Raw genomic sequence first — 23,137 nt, 5'->3', positions numbered from 1 at the left:
ATATTAATGCCTAATAATTTGTTGTCTAATAATACCTTAAAAACCAAACAAAAAATTTTGATATGAAAAATGTTATTTCCTTTTCAGTTTCTTGTGTTAACGAATATTGTTTCTTAACATTTTTGATATTTTTCCACAATATCTACAGTTCAGAAATATTTTATCAAACCCAATAGTGACGAAAACAGTCTAACACAGCGAGTCAACCTAACGTCTTCTTTACTACTTGTATGTAGTGTAGATAAGGACTTTCTTAGTTGGAAAATATACATTAATCTATATTTGATTCAAAGTCATGTTATTTCCCTGCACTTTTTTGTTTTTGAATTTTCCCTTCCAATTATTGACATGAAGTTTTTTATATATTCTATATTTTCCCGACTCTGCTCTAACGAATGCAAACGTGCACTCTTAACGCGGCGACTACTAAGAAGCTAGAAGCATTCGAAATGTGTATATATAGAAGAATCCAGAAAATATCATGGACCGAGCATGTAATATACAACAAAGTCATGAGAAGAGGTAACAAAAGAATGGAAATAATGAAAACCATAAAAATACGAAAGTTGCAATACTTGGGGCACGTTATGCGTGGTGAGAGATTCGACGTACTTCAATTGATGATACAAGGACATGAGAAATATACGAAGGAGAAGAATCTCATGGCTGCGTAACTTGAGATAATGGTACGGATTCACAATAATCGAACTATTCAGAGCAGCCGCATATAAGATGAGAATGGCCGTGATTATTGTCAACCACCATCGCGGAGATGGCACGTAGAGAAGAAGGCTAAATGAAGGTTATACAGTTGAAAAGATATGAAATAAAAATGTACCATTTCTCGCCAATCATTATTAGATGCATTAGTTACGGGAATAAAGGCGCCCTCTTGTAAAGGAAAATGCTAAATATTACCTGTATGACACACCGGTAATTACCACGAATATACAAATGCTAATACTTTAGATTTTAGAGGAACACGTTGAGCTAATAATAGAGGTAATTCCAACAAGTCCTGCAATTGTTTTGGAAAATGTACCGTAGCATAAGTTCTGGAAAACTGCCTACAACTGATTGGTGGTTGTAAATTCACATTCTTCAGAATACTTTATCGTTCGTTGATTTTTCTTATTAAATCCACTCTAATATTTGCAAATTATGTTTTCACATAATCCAGAAAGATGACAAATAATGATGTAGCCATTGTTTTGTATGACATCTTTAAGAGAGTAGTTTCTCTATAGTTGTCGGAAATTGTTTGATCTGTTACATTAGTATATATAATAAGTCTATTTGTGTACATTACAATGGGCAAGAAAAATAAATTTTACCTTATACAAAACCAGTAGGACCATAACACTGTTTGCAGTAATTTAATCCAAAGCTACAGAAAACGTCTTCAATCAAATTTTTATTGGACGCTCGTCATAATATGTTTTTGAAATTAAAACTACGAAAATATGACATTTTTCTAATTATTCAGCAAAATATTAAGATGTGCAAATACGAGAACAAAAAGAGTCTTAATTTAAATTCAATTTTATTTTGTTCGCGTATCAATATTTTATCTAATCGGTTTAACTCAAAGAATCACATTATTTACAAAACCAAGCCAAAGAAATATAACTTATAAAACTAATTAAAAAAAAATCAAATTTACCTGTTTCGCTATAACGCAAGCTCTGTTGACAGCTTCAGCCTCTACCTCTTCAGGCCTCGACATCTCGTGTCCTTCAGGACCAGTTATGCCTCGAGCCAGCAACCGTTCAGCGTTTTTGGCGATGATAGAACCGTTTTCAGCATGAACTTGAGCAAGAGCACCTAAATTATGGCACTGTTCGAAAGCGCTGTATAACTCTGCGTCATTCAACATGAAACCATAGGCCATGAAGACTTTAAAGGAGTTGACACCGTGTTCTTTGACTAGTATCTCCATATCCCTCTTAATTTGTTCAGACCAACGAGGGAGGATGACGTGTAGCGAGTAGTCGCAACATACTTTACCATCAGCTTTTTGACGGTACTCGTAGAATGCGTCTAACAATGATTCGTCTTCTTTGGGAAACACAAAATCAACTACAAAAATTTAATTAAAATAAGTAAATTTAAAATAGATCATCAGAGTTATTAAAAAATGGAACAGAAAATTTGTTTAAATCTCTCGCTTACTTTTCTACCAAATGCACAGTTGCAGACCCCACACCCCCAGGGTTGGGGGTGTGGGGTCGTGTTTGATCCCAGTCGATATATTTTTGAAAAGTATTAAACACGTGTTTTTGGGTTTTCAGTTGTAAGTACATTTTCTCGAGATATTAAGCCGTTTCAAAGCCGCATATAGAAGGACATTTCAAATGGGCAATTCGGTCACGTTTATTATAGTTCAAAACACTCCTGTAGAGGGCGACTGAATAAACTTAAATCTTGGCCATCGGCTTAAAACTATATCATGAAAGATGGAGTTGGGGTAAGTGGGAAAGTACGAACGGAGCTATTTAACCCATGCATCCACGCTTAATAAAATTTCGATACCATTGATTTGGAAACTGATTTTTTTTATTTTTTCACAATAAAATCTATATTTTTAATATATTAAATTGTTAAATTTTGAATTTTAAAACTTAAAAAGGTATGAAAATTTCAATATTCAAATTATATTTTTTTACATCTAAATAAAATTTTATAGCTTTAAATTAAAAATAGGTCCTACCCACCTGATCTTTTAGAGAAATTAAATTTTCGTCTGACGTCTGTCCTTTGATTTGCAAGAGTGTCATTCCACCAGGGTACTTTACTGTGGAAATTCTCCGGACAGATATCTTCAAACGCTGACATGACAACAATAATATTCCAGGTCTGCTTGATATGCTTTCCAATTTGTTTTACCAGGATTACGATAGGTTTCCTTGATAGGCTCATTGCCTGTTATTTCAAAATGTGTCGATCGTCTAAACAAGACACCCCATCTAAGACATGCCATTTTTTCTGCAATCTCTCACTAGCTGTTTCAACTCCCGTGATGGTGGTTGTTTGGGATCAATATATGGGAGGTATGCTGATCCGAGAACTATCTCCTTCATATCTCCTCCCTCTATGACCTATATCTTTTCTGTTGTTAAGTCCCTGGAACAGACATTCATAAAAGGTAGTTCTGATATTTCTTTTGGCTGTTATGCAGGTCCTTGTGACTTCGGTACACCGTCTATATATAAGCTTTCCTCCAATGCCTGATAGACCTCTTATTTTGTCTTTGTAAATCCAGAGCTCTTGTATCAAGGTTACACTAAACCTTCTCATGGCAATAGTAGTTCTGCAGAAGCTGATTTACTATACAGGAAATTCGCTTATATCATTGTGATTTGAACCATCGAGGCTTATTATCTTAAAGGATAAATTTCCAAGTTTATAATATGCCTTGAAATGAGCAGCCCACAATGCTTTATACGAGACCTCGTCAATCGTATAGACTAGGATTTGCGCTTCCTCCCCAATCTTTATATTTTTTGACAACCAGTCTTCTGTCTTAAGGTCTTGATTATGCCTCTTTAGACGGGTCCTGATAGTTTCTTTATCAGACTCCTTAGGGACGCGGATGAGGACCATGGGTCGCTTGAGCATATTATTTGAATGTTTTATGGAAGTTATTCTGACCTCCGATAGGAGCCTCATTAACTGCTTATACCAGTTTGTGAAGGATCAGATCTGCTTGATCCCGAGCTAGTTGAGTATCAGGATGGTGTCTGTGCTACCGCCATTATGGATACTTTTGTCACGTTAGAGCTCCTTGGTTTCTTAGCAACTCTGTTGCGAGGAGGATAATGGTATTCTCCCAAAGTCTCTTTTATCCTTGAGTGTTGCCGATTTGGTTTTCTTGTGATTTGCTATAGTCCATGTCCCAGTAGCCATTTTTGCCTCCTAAAACCAATTCTAGCGTACTAACGAGACCAGAAATTGGTTTTTGATCGAAACACCTTGGAATTTTTTGGGCTTTTCTTCCAGTGATTGACTTTTAATTAATTTTATTATATTTTATAAGAAGAGAGTTTTAATTATATTACTTGTGGATTTGTACATATTTAATTTAAATTTTTAATCACAATATTTTTTTCTAAAAACATTCAGTTATTACAAGTTAAAAAAATTATGGTGCATGAGTAGGATTTGATCTCTAATTTTATAAAATGCAAAAATTTACTGCTAAGCATTCGATGCACACGACCATGCGGCACCTATATATAAGAAAATATCTAAAGTTGCATTTGTTGCTCCACGCTTTCATAATATATTTTAGAAACAGTAATAGCGCTCACATGAGCGCTCCCTACTACTACAGCAAAGAATTAAAATCTTGTTTAACTTGTGTAACCTCAGCCTAGAGTAAAAAATGACAGTGAAATCATTTCTTCTATACGCGTCCGATATTCGTTGGCGTCACGATGAATCGTTTTTTTTTTCGATTATAACGCAATCTATTAATAATTCGAAAAAATTTTTCTTATAAAAGTTTCTTATTTTTTATGAGGAATAAAAATGTGCAATAAAAAATGGGGCTTTCAATTTAAGATTTCAAAGTTGTCCCCTTTTCCTCTCTAGGGGTGTGGATGAGGGGTCGCGTTTGGTGTCATTCAATAGATTTTTGAAAAATATTGAAGTGTTTTTCAGTTTTTCGATCCAATGTTTAATTTGCGAAATATTTAACCGTCCCGCTTCTTTTATCACACCCTATATGATATGCGTAAATTTCAAATGGGTCAAACCGAGTAGAGTCAAACCTGAATATATGTGATGACCTGTACATTAATATAAATATTTTTCCGGAGACGCCTGCATTTAATTCGTAAGAACATAAGCAGGATATAATGAAGACAATATAGTTGCTACAACGCTGCAGTATATTAAATAATTAGATCCTGATCGAATAAAAAGTCTGGCATTTCCAACCTCTTAACACCACAGTCTATACGTTTATTATTTAAGTTGGATTACTGCTACTAAACAGCCCATGTTTACCCGCGATATCCGTCCTAAGATTAAAAATACAGTCAACCCCTATATCCTTTTTAGTATTAATAATTACACCAACGAAGTTGATATACATTTTTCATTATATTATTAATGAACCTTTAGTTAGTTCCATATTAGAAAATAAGGTAACTCGTCTAAGCTTTTTTAAATGAGATTTTATTTGTAACTGTAAGTTATAGAAAAGGAATAGGACTTTTTTTTATTCTTAAATAAATACGCTCGTTCTGTTCTATGAATTCGTTTTATTAATGATCAATTTCACACATTCATCCATATTAAAAATTAGTTATCACCATGGAATATAATAACCCAAAGGTAGCACTATGGGAACTAACGTTTTTGAAAAATGTATTTATATTTCAATTATTGTAACATATAACTCTTCGGTCAGAGTTCAATTAATCAAACTGAAGCGTTGTACGGGTTTAGATTGTGCCGTTTTTTAAAGGTTTAATTAAAACCTGTTGCTAAAACTTTCGATATAATTTTACAAAACTGTTGCAGAAGTAAACGTTGACATAACTTGAAAATGTTGAAATAACCTTATAAGATCCTAATGATACCGATTCATACACGGAATGTTTGACGAATTGTTGCGTCATATATACGGCCTTTCAATTCATCATAGCGATAGCCAAGCTTTTGCTGAAGTGTAAACTTTACAGTCGTAGAATATCTCAAAAGGATAGAAACCGATTTTATTAAATCGTGTTTCGTTCATCTTCAACAAAATGGGTGGCACCTCTTGTAGCCTCCACGACTTGTGCGAACAAGCAGTGATATTCACCGACGGTCTGTGTATGAATTTGTATCTTTCCCGGATCTTTGATGAAGCAGAGAATATACGGAATTAACGTCATACGATCCTAATGATACCAATTCATACACGGAATGTTTGACGAATTGTACTGTTACGCCATAGATATAGCCTTTCAATTCATCATAGCGATATCAAAGCTTTTGCTGAAGTGTAAACTTTATATATATATATATATATATATATATATATATATATATATATATATATATATATATATATATATATATATATATATTTATAAGGAAATAGAAAGGTTGCATTCTTTAGCAAATGCTATTCTACCTGTACACGTAACCGCTATTTGTCGAGTACAATGAAGGCGTATCAATATGTAATCTTCGATATGCAGAAATATCGACCTGCATATTCATGCCGAACATATTGTGAGCGTACATCAATTCAAATATCTAGCTTACTAAGCATACACAGTAAATGGTAAGTACAGACCCTCATACCCTAATGTAGACATTAAGATCCAAATTGAAATATCAAGATCTAGATTCATAAAAATGAGAAAGCTCTTAAGCAACCGTAAAAGCATTGACATCCAATAGCCCGTTACGAAATGTTACGTACTCGCTACGCTACTTTACGGAGTAAAAGGGTGGATGTTAAAAGTAGCAACTATAAAAGTTAAGGGGTTTTAGAAATATGGCTGTACTGACACATACTGAGAATCAATTAGACAGATAGAGTAACCAATACAGAGGTATTAAGAAGAATGGGTAAGGAGATGAAATTGTTAACAATTATTGTTAGGAGGAAAACGTCATATCTGGGCCATTTGTTTCGTAATGATAAGTACAGGCTGCTACAGCCTATAGTGTAAAGCAAGAATTAAGGTAAAAGCTGCAAACATAATACACGCGGCACAAAACAGAGTAACATATCGCATAACTGTCGCCAACCTTCGGCATAAGAAGGCACATAAAGAAGAACAGAGTATTATTATTTCCGTTCCGACGGAAATGGTTATGTCAAGGCCGGTAAGTAAACAAATTATTGACTTTCTTTTCCTAAATATTCTCTTTTTTCATGTAGTAGTAACCCTTATTTAGGAAGAGCCCCAGTGCAATTTATGAGTCACAACAGAGCAGGATACTATTCTCGGACCTTGAATACCGATGTATTTAGAACAATCATTATTTCAGTTTAAAACGTTTAAATAACTTACTGATCATTGTAGTTCCTCCAGCAATAGCAGCTTTGGTCCCACTATAAAAGGAATCCGACGACTTGGTTCCCATGAATTCAAAGTCGAAATGGGTATGTGGATCAATACCGCCAGGCAAAATGTACCTAAAAATATTTCGTTGATTAGGATGTTGCATTTAAAAATATTTATTGTTGTGAATATTGCCTTCACAAGGGAATTCATTCCCTTGTGAATATTGAAAATAATCCTGAAAAAAATCATCACCTTTTTTAATTGTTTGTATGAAATGAAGTATGAGTTTTCGACTATAACGTCCTGCAGTAGTAGCAGCAGAATATTGCATCCAGATATTACATTTTCCTTTTGAAATGTTTCTCTGACTTCCAGGACACTAATTCGAAAAGGGTGTAACCTGTTGCTGAATGTATCGAAATATTGTACGAACACCAGATATATTTATAATAAATGCATAGTCAAAAATTTAAATAATTCGTATTGCAGCTTCAATACATATTTATTTCCTTCTTTGTCAGTCTCTAGTGGACCTACTAAGTTTTAACTTCCTTTATTTATTTGCAATATGTTTGAAAGACAGAAAAATTGACACAGTGGGAGCTACACCCAGTGGTCAGTACCCTTGACCTATATTTAGTTTACATTAGCAAATTTCTGACTTTTACACAAATGAGTAACTTCTAACTAGTTCCTAAAGGTGGAGAGATCTAGAGGATCCAACCTTTTTCGTCTTCTAAGCAGTGGTGGAGTAAAGAGGTCGTCGGCGAGTGGATTTGGATGTGATGATAATCTCTTAGTAGTAGTTTGTAGACTGAGTGATGGTTGCTTCTTTAACAGTTACAATATTCAGGTTATGATCAGGAAGGACTTTTTTTATATTAGACTACTACTATTTATAGAAGTATGTCTTGGATACTTAAACCTGGCTTCCTATTCATAAACCAGTACATTTTCTTATAAATGCCTAGTTGTAGTCGTTTGCACCGTATATGTTTCCCCAATTTAGGTGATTATCTATGTGGACACAGAGATGTTTGTCATATTTCCTTGCAGGTAGTAATTTTCAATTTATAGATACCAGAGGGCAGTTCTTTCTTTTTAACGTGAACACGATGTGAGTCGATTTAGTATTATTTACTTTTACACGGCATAGTTTTAACCGATTTTCTAATTGGTTTAGTTTTTATTTTAATTTAATTTTAACAAATTTTATTATTGTTTATAATTACTGCTCTCTGGATATTTTTTTAAGTAAACATAAATATATTAACTCTCAACGATGCTCACAGTGCAGACGTTGCTTCTTTTATTACGATATTACATCTTATTCCAAATCGGTAGCAATTTTTGTTGATTTCCAATGATATCTCGTAATCAAGTTGGATTGCATTGTAAGAACGCTTAATAATTGAACATAATTAATAAACTACAAAGATGTAATAGATAAAATATGATGTTATATTTATTTAATAATGTAAAACAATACAAAAAATATTAATTGTTGAATAACTATGTAGTACATACCTTCCTCTGGCGTCAATAACTCTTGTTCCTCCAGGAATGATAAGGTTGTTACCAATTTGCTTGATAATGCCATCTTCTATATAAATGTCTTCGTCTATAACGTCGTCTTCGTTGACGATTTTACCGTTTTTGATCAAAAGGCGGTTCTGTGAGCTCTGAAACAAAGAGAATCGCTTTATTTATGGAATCAAGCATAAACAATTATAGAGTTGTTTAAATGTAACATTAATACTGATTGTTCATAAATAGTTGTCACCCTTCAATTTTTACAATTTTTAAATTATCTATACACACATAAGTAACTTTTTTGTGTTGTCTATATGCGGTCTATGTAAGTAATTGTCATCATTGTTAATAAGACCACCTTTTCCTCGCCACTTGTTTAAATTTGACATTAAGAATATACAATGATCTAAGATTTTTTGTGTATACCCTACATCTGCATTCAGTCCAACAGATCGAGGCTCTAAAAAGGCCTATTCCAGGTGACGTTAGCGAAGAATTACCCTGCAGTTGCAGACAACACGTTCGGCTGTTTTCTATATATTTTCGCAGGATCTAAATGTTGCTTTGTACACTATGCTCATTATATAGAGATGATATCCGAGTGAGCAAACACCTGTGATTGATTTCGTCCTTCTGAATCTCTAAAGGTAGGTATTTTGCGTAGCGAGCAGAAGGTTGTAATAATCTTTTTACTTGCCAATTCACCGACAGCAGCATCACAACTGCCTCTTCATACGGTCAGATTGGTACAGCTTATTCTTACTGACACCAAAGCAGCTGTAGTAATACAAAATATGAATACTGATAACTTTGAGATCAATAACGGTGTAACAAGGGGACGCCCTCTCAACGCACTTTTTTAACCTTTTGCTGCATGTGCGACTTAGTCTTATTGAAACAAAATTAAAGGAGACTTTCGAAGATTTTCGAAGAAAAACCAAATATATGTTTACGTCAAGGGCAAGACGAAACAATACAAACTTCTTCCAAACAGGTATCCACAGTTTTTCAAAGGTAGCAGAGTTCACGTACTTAGGATCCCTAATAACCGAAAGTAATAATGGAAGTGCAGAAATAAAGAACAGAATACGAGCCCGTTCCCATTTCAGTTGGCTCATCTTTGGAATTTGCAGTTTATGGCGATTACCATAAACAAATCATAATCTACATGTTTTTATAAGTTCTCATATTAATTGTTATGCCATTCTTTATTAATATTTATTAAAAACATTACCCTTATGTTTTTTTATTTATCTCCAACAATCTGCAAAAAATTCGCTAAATCGTGTCTTTTCATTCACATACATTAACATAGGTTAATTTTTTCATAATTATCCTAAAACCAGAGTTAGATGTGGAAAATGACATCAAAACAATTGTCAATTAATGTCAAACGTATTTTGTGATATTATAAAGCCTATTGCCGTTTGTTAGTTTTAAAATAGGTGAAGATAAAGTTATTGATGAAAACATTTGTTCAATCATCATTAGATTTTTAATTCTGGAAAATCCAAGACTCAGAGTTGGTCATTACAAAACCTAGAAGTGTAGGAAAAAGTAAAATAACCAAAGCAGATCGAAAGGCATTAAGACTCATTATAGTGAAAAAACGACGTGCAACTTATCTAGATTTAAGTATTTTGGGAAATGACGTTGCTAGAACACACGTTTCTAGATCAACCTGTCAACGACAGGCACGTAAATTAGGATTTGCTACTTACAAACTGAGTTAAATAGTTGAATAAATCTATATAATAATTTTTAACATTACAACACAAGAAAAATAGGTTAAAATGTCCAAAAGAGCATTAGGATTGGACATATTTACGATGGAGTGGATATCATGAGTAAATGGAAGATGTACAGTAAACCAACTGGCTGACGTACGACTGATTTACAGCGGACGGTTTCCGCAGTAAATCGGATTTTATATTTTATTGCAAATGCTTTCCTCTAAGTCAACTAATTTTAAAAAAGATTCTCGTTGTTCAGGAAGATTTAGTAAATAACTATAAAAAATTATCAGTTGAATCACACTGTAAAAAGTGTAATTTCTCTTTTTTCTCACATGTGTACAAAAAAAAAAACAAAATGAATTTGATTACATCATTGCATATTCTGCAGCCCATGTGTGAAAGCAATTTAAAGTGGTAAACACACGCATAATCAGTTTATTTAATATTCTTTGATATGCCATGATGAACTTTTTCTATTTTCAAAACGTTTAATATATTTACGCCGATTGTACTTATATGATTAGAGTTGAGGAAGCAGTGTAATGTAAACGTCTGTTAAATAATAGTGAACTGATTCACTGATTATAGTTGACGCAACTGAATTGATGCTTATTTAATGAACATTGTTGACATTTTTGTTAACTTTTCTCAATTTCCAGAAATTTATTTATATTAATTTGATAAGACGGAATTCTGTAAACTAATACTTAAAGTATTCTTCTCTCTACCTATGCCGAAGAAGTCTAGTTGTATTGCTATTATTTATATAATTATGAAAAAATGTATTATTAAGAATTAAGTACTTCAATTTTTGTCACTACGAGCCAAACACAACATAAAGTTTTAGCTGAAAAAAGCACAAAACAAGTTGGGTCAGTCACATCACAAGAATGGGGGACGGGACCCTGGTCACAGTTTGTTTAGCTGTTACTGCCATTGGCAGTGTTGTACCTCCCTTTTTTGTCTTTCCCAGAAAAATTTTACTCGGCATTTTATAAGAAATGGCCCTACTGGTTGTAATGGTTCTGCTAATAAACATAAACGTGGCTGGATGCAGGTAGTAGATTTCTTGTTATTTATGCAACATTTTACAAAATTTGCAAAACCCACTGAAGAAAATCGTGTTTTGATAGTAATGGATAATGATAGCTCTCATATAAGCTTGTCGGTGATGAATTACTGCAGAGAAAACTTTATTGCTATATTATCATTCCCGCCACACACGTCGCTCAAGCTTCAACTGCTTGACAAAACCGTATTTGAACTCTTTAAGACGAAATTTAATATTGCACCCGATTTTTCGATGCGAAACCATCCCGGTCAACGAATGACAATCTATGATTTACCAGAACTAGTTAAAACAGCCTTGTTATCAGCTGCCACAGCGTCTAATATAAATGTTGGATTTGCATGCACACGACTATCTCCGTTTAACGATCAGATTTTCCACGATATTGATTTCGCTCCACCTTCTCATTGATATGCCATATGAACCATCTATTGAATCTCAAGCTGGGTGTTCACGAGATGAAAATATTCTCAAGAAGTAACTCAAAATCTATCTTCTCAAGCGCCTTCTTTAGCGATTACTTACAAAACTCCACCACCTTCTATACCGTCAACCAGTGAACGAAGATCTCTTCAGAATATGTAACACTTTCTAAGGCGCAATATAAACAAAAATCTAAGACTCGTAATACAAAAGACAAGACACAAATACACCTGAGAAACAAGCGTTGGAAGAACAAATAAAAAGTAAGACAGCGAAGAAAGCACCTAAGTTGCCAAATTATAAGACTACAAAACGAAAGATACGGAAGAAGGAAAACGTCGATTACGATTCTAGTGAAGATTCTTCTGAAGGTAAATCCGGTATTTGCCTTGTATGCTGCAAATCGTATTCTAAGCGTGGGGAGAATTGGTTACAGTGCACCGAGTGTAGAAAATAGGCGCACAGTTGCTCTATTTGCTCCATTGTTCTGTCGATTAGAATTCTTTATTTTTTGTTAAATTTCATAACTATTTTTATTTAGTACACCTTCATATATTGTGTAGCAATTGAAACTGTGAACTGTAACAATTGGCACTCTCGGTGGGACTATTGTTACATTCTGACTTGTTTAGTAAAATTGCAATTATCAAAATACGTGAAAGTTGTTTGATTTTTGTTTTGTTTCAATATACCTCATTAGTATATCAATTTTAACAAGAGAAATCATACAATTTCCTACCTGGCGAAACTGAATTCAAATTTTTACCACTGTGCCTTCTACAACTTGCAAAGCAAACAGCTTGATGAATTACTCGGCAAGGGAATCTAAAATATGCATTCCACCTGCCGTTCATCATGATCAAAATTCGTAGTGAATTCAGTTTCTGGTACTCCAAACAGAGTAAAGAAATAAAACATAATGACGGTATTAGATTTTTGTTTCGATACAGGGCAGCGGCAAGCCGCTTATACGTATTTCGACCTCTTTAGGTCTCATCAGAGCGGTATATGCCACTGCTCTGAATCGAAACAAAATCTATCCCGTCGTAGACCAATAATTATCGAAATAACTATTTACAGACGTAACAACGCCATCTAATAACAACAAGAGAAGTCATACGATTTCCTAGCTAGCGAAACTGAATTCAAATTTTTACCACTGTGCCTTCTACAACTTGCAAAACAAACAGCTTGATGAATTACTCATATGAGCAGAGCAGTGGCATATACCGCTCACATGAGACCTAAAGAGGTCGAAATACGTATAAGCGGCTTGCCGCTGCATGCATATTTTAGATTCCCTTGTCGAGTAATTCATCAAACTGTTTGCTTTGCAAGTTGTAGAAGGCACAGTGGTAAAAATTTGAATTCAGTTTCGCCAGGTAGGAAATCGTATGATTTCTCTTGTTGTTATTAGATGGCGTTGTTACGTCTGTAAATAGTTATTTCGATAATTATTGGTCTACGACGGGATAGATTTTGTTTCGATTCAGAGCAGTGGCATATACCGCTCTGATGAGACCTAAAGAGGTCGAAATACTTATAAGCGGCTTCTTTTGAAACAAAAATCTAATACCGTCATTATGTTATATCTATTCTGTGCCAAAAAATTATAATTTTTCTTAAAGGAAAAAGAGAGACGAAAGTAACAAAAATACGTAATAAAAACAGTCTTAAACACAAGAAAATATATTGCATAATTTTAAGGAACATAAACATAGTGCGATGATAGAATATGACAACACAAGTGATTAGAATGAGTGACTTTGTGGAAGACGCTGCATGCGATTTGAAGCTGGTTTGTAAAAATAATTACTTGGTACACTCATTATCACTGTAACTCAAAAGAAATGTAAACCTTATACGATAAATAGAAAACTTTAAGATTGTACTATAAATTTTCCATACTGAATAGTTATTTAATTATGTATTGTCCTTTCAACACCTACAAGTAGGTTATGTTCTCTGATATAATCAAGTTGTAAATAAAGCATAAATTAAGTAGGTGTTATCTATTAAAGTATTATTTAATGTTGAATGATTTGAAAACTTACACTTTCAAGCAATCGTCTGTCTATTAGAATGAAAAAATTTTTATTGATTTTATAAACAGCTGTTATTTCTCAAGGAGTCATGGTCTCGTATTAACATAACCTAGATTTTTCCCACATTTTCACTCTTTATAATTTTACTTTATTTTAAATTGTATAAGTTACTAAATGCGCCATTTGCAATCAGCATATATCTTAACGTTTTTAGAAGAAACCAACGTATTCCTGATTTTTAAATATTTAGCGTATTCATTCAAAAAACCGATGCAACATGTGTGTTTTAAGGGTTAATTAACGGCAAAATTCGCCGGTTAAAATGTTTTAGTAAAAAGTGCTTCGCTCTTTGTACTTTGGACTCTTTTTGACTGGTGTAATTTTTTAAAATAATTGTCTGCTTTGTGTTTAGTTACTGGACAGAAAGTTTGTTGAATTCAGGTGGTTCAGTAATTAGTTATATGCGGTCGCTAGTGCTTCGATATTTAATTACGGAACACCGGTTACTAAAAAGAACAAAGTGTTTCGGGAATTAAATCCGGCCTGTTTGTTTTGTATTCTATTAAACAATAAAGTAGCTTCGATCTAACTACTGGACTACATACTCTTAAGATCTTCGGTATTAATTACTGGACTACACTTGTTTAAACCTTCTGTTTTATTGAAAGGTTATATTTAATACAGTGTCTGCAGAAAGTAAGGTCAGGGAGGTTATTTTATTCAAATTTGGACATACCAGCGATTTGGCAAGTACTTTCCAATTTTAAAGAAATTTCGAATACATCCTTGGACATAAACAGTAGAGACATGATGAGTCAAAATGTAGTGTTAGCGAATGACCAATTTCGAGAACTTTTGTCAAGACTGTCGGTACAAAATGCTCCTTCTTCGCCGTCGGCGTCGTTGCAAAGTGTTAATCTTTAGAAATGCCCTTCGCGTTTTGAGTAAAAACGACACCGACTAAATGCTTTTATTAGTGCTGTAGAAATTTTTAAAGATTGCGTTTTAGTCTCGGATGAAAACGGTTTGCGAGGGATCGCAATGCTTCTTTATGATTTGCTGCTTAAATACTTAACTTGTTAAGCTTTTAAGAATTACGTTTGGTCCGAAAAAACCGGCATATTTGCTGAGGCACAAGATTAGGGATGGTCACAAGCTCGAGCTTAGCTCGGCTTGGTTCGACCAGTCGAGCTTCGAGGTCAAGCCGGTTTGTTTCTTGCGAGCCGAATCATTTTTTTTTTTTTTTTTGGGCGGGATGAGCTGAATTTGAAACGAGCCGAGTTTAATTGGAAACAGCCGAGCTTTCCTTAACAAGCTTGTCAGTATTTTAGCTAATACTCTAATACTTTTTCTAATTCATTTATTTCTTCTACGACTGATACTTTTGTTTGAGAATAAGTAATTCAGAATATAAATTATATGTATTTTCAATAGACAGTGTGTCCGTATGGAATCAATTGGATACTTTCTACGCTAAAAACCATTTAAAAAAAATCTAAAATCTGAATACAATTTTGCGAAGCAAAATATTTTTTTCTGATGAGGCTACTTTCACATTAAATGGCAAGATCGACCGTCAGAATTACAGATACTAGGCAAAAGAATAACCCAACTGATGCGTGAGCAACGAGCAACATACACAACGTTATCATGACAGAGTAGGTATGTGTAAAAAATGTGTAGACTGGTCTAAAACTACAGAAATTTAGGTGCAGGTAGAGTACTGGTGGAAATATACGCATTTCTATTCCACTAGGAGCGGTTAACTCTGTATTCCAGGAAATTTACCAAACCTTGCATTGTGCAAGAGAAATTAACATGAGGGCTTTTCAACTTAAGCGGATCAATAAACGCACAGATAGTCAAGGGGTTATGGGGGCTTTCAGAAACCTGAAAGTAGTATTTACGCTAGTGTGGAAATGTCTACAAAAACATGATATACTGGCGAACCATAACAGGTAATTAGATATTACCGCAGATTGTGTTAGAAAAACAGGTAAAACAGTCTCCAAACTCATAAACAATAACAGCCACGTAATTGTTAAAAACGCCACCACCAAACTTACGCATATATCTAAAGGTTGGTTTTGCCATCTCACAGCCTAAAATTCATGAAAGCATTGATATTGTTAATAGTCGCATACATTGCTCAAACATAAAAATATAAATACAAAATGCAAAGTCTAGCCTGTCCACCAAAATCGTATATCTTTGGCATTAAGGAAAGAGAACACGGTTATTGAAAAATACTAATCAAAGGAAAAGTTATCGGCGCGCAAAGATTGAAGCGGTAAAATCAAGTTACTATTTTAATCCGGCGTTCTGCAGAATCATGTAGGGTAGACAGAAGATAAAATTTAAATAACATTTTTATACTCCGTTTGAAAATGATTTATAGCACAGTTTTTATGACACAGCTGCTAAAGAACATTTAAGCGTTTATTTATTTCAACGGTAGAACCATATACAATAAAATACAATAAATAGTAAAAAGTAAAGATCATGTACAATAAACATCAAAACAATAACAAAGAAACAAGTAAACAGTTAAAATTTGTGCATTAAAAGAGTATATCAAATCACAAAAGTTAAAAAAAATATATCACATATCTAGATTAATATTCTATTTCATTCCTATTTCATTGTAATACATTTAGAAAAAATACTATTCAGTTTAATACTCCTCATTTAAAACGGTTTGTTGGTTACTATTAATTGGTAATTACTTTAGTCCCAAACTTACTTTTTATTTATTCATATTGCTTAATAATAGACAAGAAGTAGGACAAACATAATCACACTATTATACTTTGTACTCAAACAAACGTTATTTACGTTTGGCTTGAAATATTTTGTTGGTAAACATAGTAGTACGACAATATAACTGTGATAATAGAAGACAATATATCCATATATTTGCGCAAATAGTCGTGTTTATTGAACTTGTTTGTTAATATTGCTTAAATATTATAATACAAAATAGTTGACCAAAAAATAACATTAATTAACTTTAAATAAATATATTATAAGGTAATTTATTTTAATGGAATTCAATTATACAGTTTTCAAATAAATTAAACGTCAGCTAAACAATAATATGATGTGCCAAATAAATAAAATTGTTATTAATTCCTAGTTAAATGTAACCTTTTACTAAGTTACTATATTTATTAAAAGAAAGTATAAAATCAGTGATTTGGTCGAAGACTTAGTTTGTGTGGCTAACTACTAAAGTATATTTCACGAATTACACTAGACAAGTAGACAGCCAATGGTTCATTGTAATGTACAGCATAAGTACAGCATGAAATAAATAATTATCTCTCTCTCCAATGGCGCTACAGCCCAAATCGGGCCTTGGCCTCCTCCAAACTATGCCTCCAACCTTGTCGGTCCCGCCCCGATCTTCTCCAAGTTCTCACGTCTAGCAAATTTTGCGCGTCCGCTGCCACTTTACTATCTAGGGCTCTTTTCGGCAATCTTTCTGTCTCCAATCTTACTACATGACCAGCCCAGCGAAGTCTCTGAAGTTTAACGAATTCTGAGATCGGTGTCTCTTTGAACAGTTGGTATAGTTCATGGTTATACCTGGATCTTTCTTAGGACTTTTCTTTCCAAGACTTCCAGTTTTCTTTTTGTCTCTTCTGTCATTACCCATGTCTCGCATGCATAACATACTATTGGTCTGATAATAGTTTTGTAGACCCTGAATTTCGATCTCCAGTGTGTGTTTTTGGACCGAAACACATGATCGAGTGAAAAATAAGCTTTGTTTCCCTTTACTGTTCTTTTTTGGATTTCTGGTTCTTCTGTTCCATCCGTGTTTAATGCAACTCCTAAATATGTGAAACTTTCTACCGTTTCAATATCGTCCTCTAATTCAACTGTGCGTCTGTTTCCCCTACCTCTTGCCTGTGTTAACTTTTTTGTCTTTTGAATATTTATTTCTAGTCCGGTCTCTTTTGCCTTTGTTTTTAATTGTGAATATATTTCTGCCGCCTCTTCTGTTCTGCGAGACATGATGCTGATGTCATCGGCATAAGCGGCAATCTGTATTGATTTACTTGTTAGGAGATTACCTCTTCCTATATTCAGCTGTCTTATCACATATTCCAAGGTCAGGTTGAATAGTGTCGGTGCCAGCCCGTCTCCTTGCTTTAATCCTTGGACTATCGTAAAGTTTTCAGTGAGCTCATTTTGGACTCTGACAGTTGCTATTGACGAATCCATTGTTGTTTTTACCAGTCGGATGTATTTTTGGGGATATTAAAGTTAATAAGTAATAGCACAATAATAGCAATAAGTAATTACTTACTAATTAATTTAATTAAAATTATTATTAATTAATTTAATTAAAAAAAATCCTTCTAGAAACTTTTTTTACGGTAAGTTAACAAGAAATTATTTACAGTAAATCCTTTTGATGTAATTCATGTGCATTGCACATTTTATGCGTAAACCTTGGTTGTATGTCTTTAGTGTCCATAATTTAATGACTAATGAAGTAGTATTTTATACCGATCATGGGGGTTTAGGGAAAAATATATAGTACGTCTAGAAAGTATCCGGAATTTTATATTTTTCCTAATTTTAATAGATTTGCTTTTTGTAACATTTTAAGACGAAAGAAATGCATCAAGTAGGTTGTGCCGATAGTAGGTTATGGACAAAATCGCATGACAACACCATCTGTCAAATATTGTTGTTTGTAAACAGACTTGAGATTTGTGAAATAATGTCGCAAGTAGAAAAAAGAAAAGTGGTGGAATATTTGTATAGAAAGGGTGTCCGAAACGTTAAAAAATTAATGCAATTGACTGAACTCGGAAAAAGTGCAGTGTATGAGACAATAAAGAGGATAAAATATGGCATAGATATGAGACATAGACCAGTTTCTGGTAGACCCGAAGATTCGCGGAAACAATTTAATGTCACTGAAAAAGCAAGGCTATATATCAAGGAATCTAAAAAAAAATCCCTACAATGACACCTCTGCAAAGGCAACGAAGAATAGATTTTTGTCAGCGTTTTCGAGAAGATAATTTTAATAATGTCTTTATATCTGATGAAAGTTGTTTCCAGGTTGGTGCAAATCATGTAAAAGTCCTATCAAGAAAAAATATTAGCGTTCAAATTTCCAATTGGGGAGAAATATCTCAGCGTGGTGCTACATCTCTCTGTATAGTTAATGGTACTGTTGATAGTGCGAAATATTGTGACATCCCAAATGGTTTTCTTCTTGAAACGGCTCATGTTTTATATCCAGAGGGGTGGCGTTTTCAGCAAGATAATATATACTCAAGCTTGGATGCAAGAACACGAAGCAACAATTCCGTGGCCAGCAGCATCTCCAGATCTTAGCCCCATTGAAAACATATGGAGACTGAAGTGGAAAGAGCAGCGCCACGAGATAAAACAGGTTTGATTCGGTCAGTTTTACACCATTACCGAAAATTATGGCCTTGGCCTACTTTCGGGTGTACCTGGACGTTTAGTTAAGTGTTTAGATTTAAATGGAGATTGTATAAGTAAATGGAAATAAATACCGTAAAATTATAATTCTGCTTTCTTTTTTGCGGATACTTTCTAGACGGACTATATAATTACCATAGGTATATAAGTACCACTTAGGGAACCATAATATATAAGTACATTAGAGATAAATTACTCCCTGAAGTGAAAGAGTTACAGGTTTTTAGTGACGCTTGCGATGATCAAACTATGACCGTATTTTTACACCAGCACAATACAATAATATCATTCAAGAAGCTTAAGAAAAAGCTCCAAGATTTCTAGTAATGCCTTTGGAGAATGCAAATTTTCATGATTTCAAACAATGGTGGATTTCAATATGCAATAAAACTACAAAAAACCAAGACAAGACATCAGATTTTAACATCAGTAAATTCAAGCACTTCTAGTATACCAGTGGGAAATATGGATATGTCGACACTCGTCCATTTATTGATTCTTTCGTGGTTGGACCTTTTAAGTTGTATAAAAGAGGAAGAGTGGAGCTTCCCACAGATCAAGTCTATCACTCAATGTTGCCAGTGAAAGCTAACAAACTCGTTGATGTCAGAAATATTATGCATTACATACCAGAGGAACATATACGTTTCGACGAACACATCCTAAGTTGAGACCAATCGATTCCAATGTAGGGGAATGATGAAAGTCTTTTTAGTGATTACAGGGACGATGAATAATGTAACAGCAATTAGATATAAATAAATAAATTTTTAGCAATAAAATAACGTTGATTCTTTACTTTGACTACATATAAAACTTAATACATAAATATCTTCAGCTTACCCCATACTACAAAAAAGTAATGTTTTATGCTGGTAAAAAGTTACATAGATAAAACGTTGTTTTAAATTTTCCGAAAGTTTGAGTTTGAGTTTGACTTTTGAGTTACAGCGGAGGAATAAATGCTTCAATATGGGTTGTTAACAATAATACAAAATGCTATAAACAAAGTAAACGTAAAGTAATTTATATTTACCTAATCATTCATTTATTTTGTGGATATTTAAAAGAAGAACTATTTTAATGAAATTTACATAAAAGTTTAAGGAGAAACAAGTTGATGGATGATGAAGTACTACACTATACAAGAGATGCAGACAGGCCTTGACGACAACATGGAAGATAAATAACAATTATTGATGTGGTAGGTACAAATGAGGCAAAATAAATATCTTATATTACAGAAAATTTTAAAAGGGACGGCCAAAAATAGAAGAAATATAATACAAGCACGACGAAGTTGAAATTAGAAAATCATAGAAATACGAACACAACTGTAAGCAAGTTATATCGATAATAATAATACTAATATTTGTGAGGAGTGTGACCCGTATGATTTATCTCGGTAATAATAATAATTGATCCAGGAAATAACGATTTTAAAAAGAAACAAATACGAGCGAACACAGAAATATAGGACAAGCTAAAAATAAAAGAAAAAAAACATAAATTAGAGGTAACTAGTTAATATTTTATATGGATGTTACAGCTTTTAACATATTATAATACTTGCTTACACACATTTCTTTGTTACATATAATACTCATATTTCTTATTTAATAGTAGAGTACGCCTCTGTACTATAATTCCCTTCACTATATTTCTTTGTAAATGTATCTTTACCGTAAAAGAGGAGATTTTCTTAAATGTCTGTTAAGATTTTTACCCTATAAGTCAATCAATTTTTTTTACCTCGAACCCTCTTTACTCCTGCGTTTTAGACTCCTTTTTTGTATATATATTATTTACGCAATATTTGGGTCACCAAACTCTAGTCGTCAGATATTACAGATCTATTACAAGAAAAGATTATTTGTTGCGCCGTTGGCGTCGGCAAAAAACACATAATTTGAATCGACACCTGCCTCCTATATTCTCACTAAAAGGTTTTATTAACCGGTCGTGCAATATTTTATTGCTTTTGAGTTTACGAAATTGTAAGCCACAAATCACACACCTGTATTTTTTATCGTTCTATTTTTATTAAAAGGTTCCATAATAATCAATCATAAAATACATTTTATTGTTTTGAATTTAGTAACTAGAAAGCCATAAAAACGATAGTTAAATCTACCCTTGCTAAAAATCGCTATAAATTGCCGGTTCTTTGCCGTAACAACCATTCACTCTCTCGTCCTAAGTTACTAAAAACTAATTGTAAAATAAAAGTGGTTGTAAAATTAACCGTGCTGAATAAAATAGAAATACAACTCACAATCTACTATTACTTCAACACAGAATTGTATCTGCTTCGACGAAGATTAATTATCAGAGTATTTCATAATCAACCACGTAGAAGTTTGGTTCTCGTCTTGTGTTAGAGGAAAGGGACATCCACAACAATGGGTTTAAACCATAATTGATTCTAACAAGAATTAAATTTTACATTTGTTTTAATAGTATTTTTTTGACATTTATTTTGACAAAAATTCTAAAATAATCTTAACCTGTAAATGTTTATAACAAGACCTCTCAGAATTTCACCCAAAACATGGCTAATGGCTATAATATCGAGGCCAAGTAAGTTAAGGTTGATCTTCACCCTCGATTAATTTGTTTCTGATCCTAGAGATGGCTCTACTGCGGCATACTACTGTGGTAATTTTTTTAACTTAATCGTAGATTTCTACATGACGACTCTGTAATATTTTCAAACCCTAACATAAATTGCAGTTTTCTATCATTATATCAATTGGCTGAGTTGCCAAGTTGTGTAAACAGTAATTTTATCAAATACCAACGCTATAACTTATAATACTAGTAGACCAAGTAAGCAAAGATATCTTTAACACCATCTTTATGTATAATACTTTACTGCTCTGCTGTGTCAGTTGGAATATAATAATTATCTAAACAATTTTATCGACAAAGAAATTATTGCGGCTATCTCTGTGAATATCATATTACCATTAAATTGGTACATCATATTATATTACATTTTTGTTGATAATTAAAAATTAAATGATCCGGTATTATGTAATATTTATACTATCTCAGTCTTTATGGATTAATACATTTTACTATGTCTTCCTCTTCATCAAATTAGTTCATAATAGAAATAGCAAGCAATTTTACTTGAATTTTACAATGAATTATTTACTTGAATTTACAGTCCGTAAAGAAAAAATCCTTTTTGATTCGCTTTCCGTATCAGTTATTTTTAATGGGACTGTTTGTATTTTTATTTTAATTTTGTTTAGGCTTCTTAATACCATAGTGAAAAGTTATCACATTTTTATCTCGAAAAAGAAAATATAACGATCACATCACAGCTACAGAGGGAAATTAATTACATTTACTTTTGAGTAAAGTGCATACTCAATTTTTAATTGTAATTAATTTGTTCCCAGCTCTGATATCTAATAAAAAGTCTATATTGTACCAAAGTATCGATATATTATACGCGTTGACATTACACGCAAAAATTTTAACAACGCATACATTTGCCTTTAGGTACTGAACGTAAGAGAGTATGCAAAATATTCTTCATGAATACCCTAGACATTTCCGGGAAAACCATCACAACTGTTGTGAAAAAGAACAACAACTGTACTGTCAAAGGCATTCAGGATGAAGATCTTAGAGGAAGACACAATAATCGTCACCAGATTAATACATCTCTACGATGACATCAGGAATCATATTAACTCCATTCCGAGAATCGAGAGCCATTATTGTAGATCTCGTTCTAAACGCGAATATATAGAAGGCGGTCTTAACATTGCTGCTTTACACCGAAATTATGTTAATAAATGTGTTTCTGAGGATAAACAATATATTCCACAC

At 33.2% G+C, this 23,137-nt stretch overlaps 1 protein-coding gene across 4 annotated transcripts in view; it reads right to left on the bottom strand.

Annotated features, from left to right (window-relative positions):
• The window catches only part of CRMP (Collapsin Response Mediator Protein), a 123,775-nt gene that overhangs the window by 48,873 nt on the left and 51,765 nt on the right, over positions 1-23,137 (bottom strand). For all 4 annotated transcript variants that reach the window (XM_072526394.1, XM_072526396.1, XM_072526393.1 and 1 more), the window contains exons 2-4: positions 8,541-8,695; positions 7,020-7,144; positions 1,664-2,079 (exon numbers count right to left, since the gene is read on the bottom strand). In XM_072526394.1, coding sequence (XP_072382495.1) covers positions 1,664-2,079; positions 7,020-7,144; positions 8,541-8,695 — 696 coding nt within the window. The remainder of the gene's footprint in view (positions 1-1,663; positions 2,080-7,019; positions 7,145-8,540; positions 8,696-23,137) is intronic.

Source organism: Diabrotica undecimpunctata, chromosome 3, assembly GCF_040954645.1.
Source record: "Diabrotica undecimpunctata isolate CICGRU chromosome 3, icDiaUnde3, whole genome shotgun sequence".
NCBI lineage: Eukaryota > Metazoa > Arthropoda > Insecta > Coleoptera > Chrysomelidae > Diabrotica > Diabrotica undecimpunctata.
The sequence above is the reverse complement of the archived record's forward strand: the minus strand, read 5'-3'. Positions and strand labels throughout refer to the sequence as shown.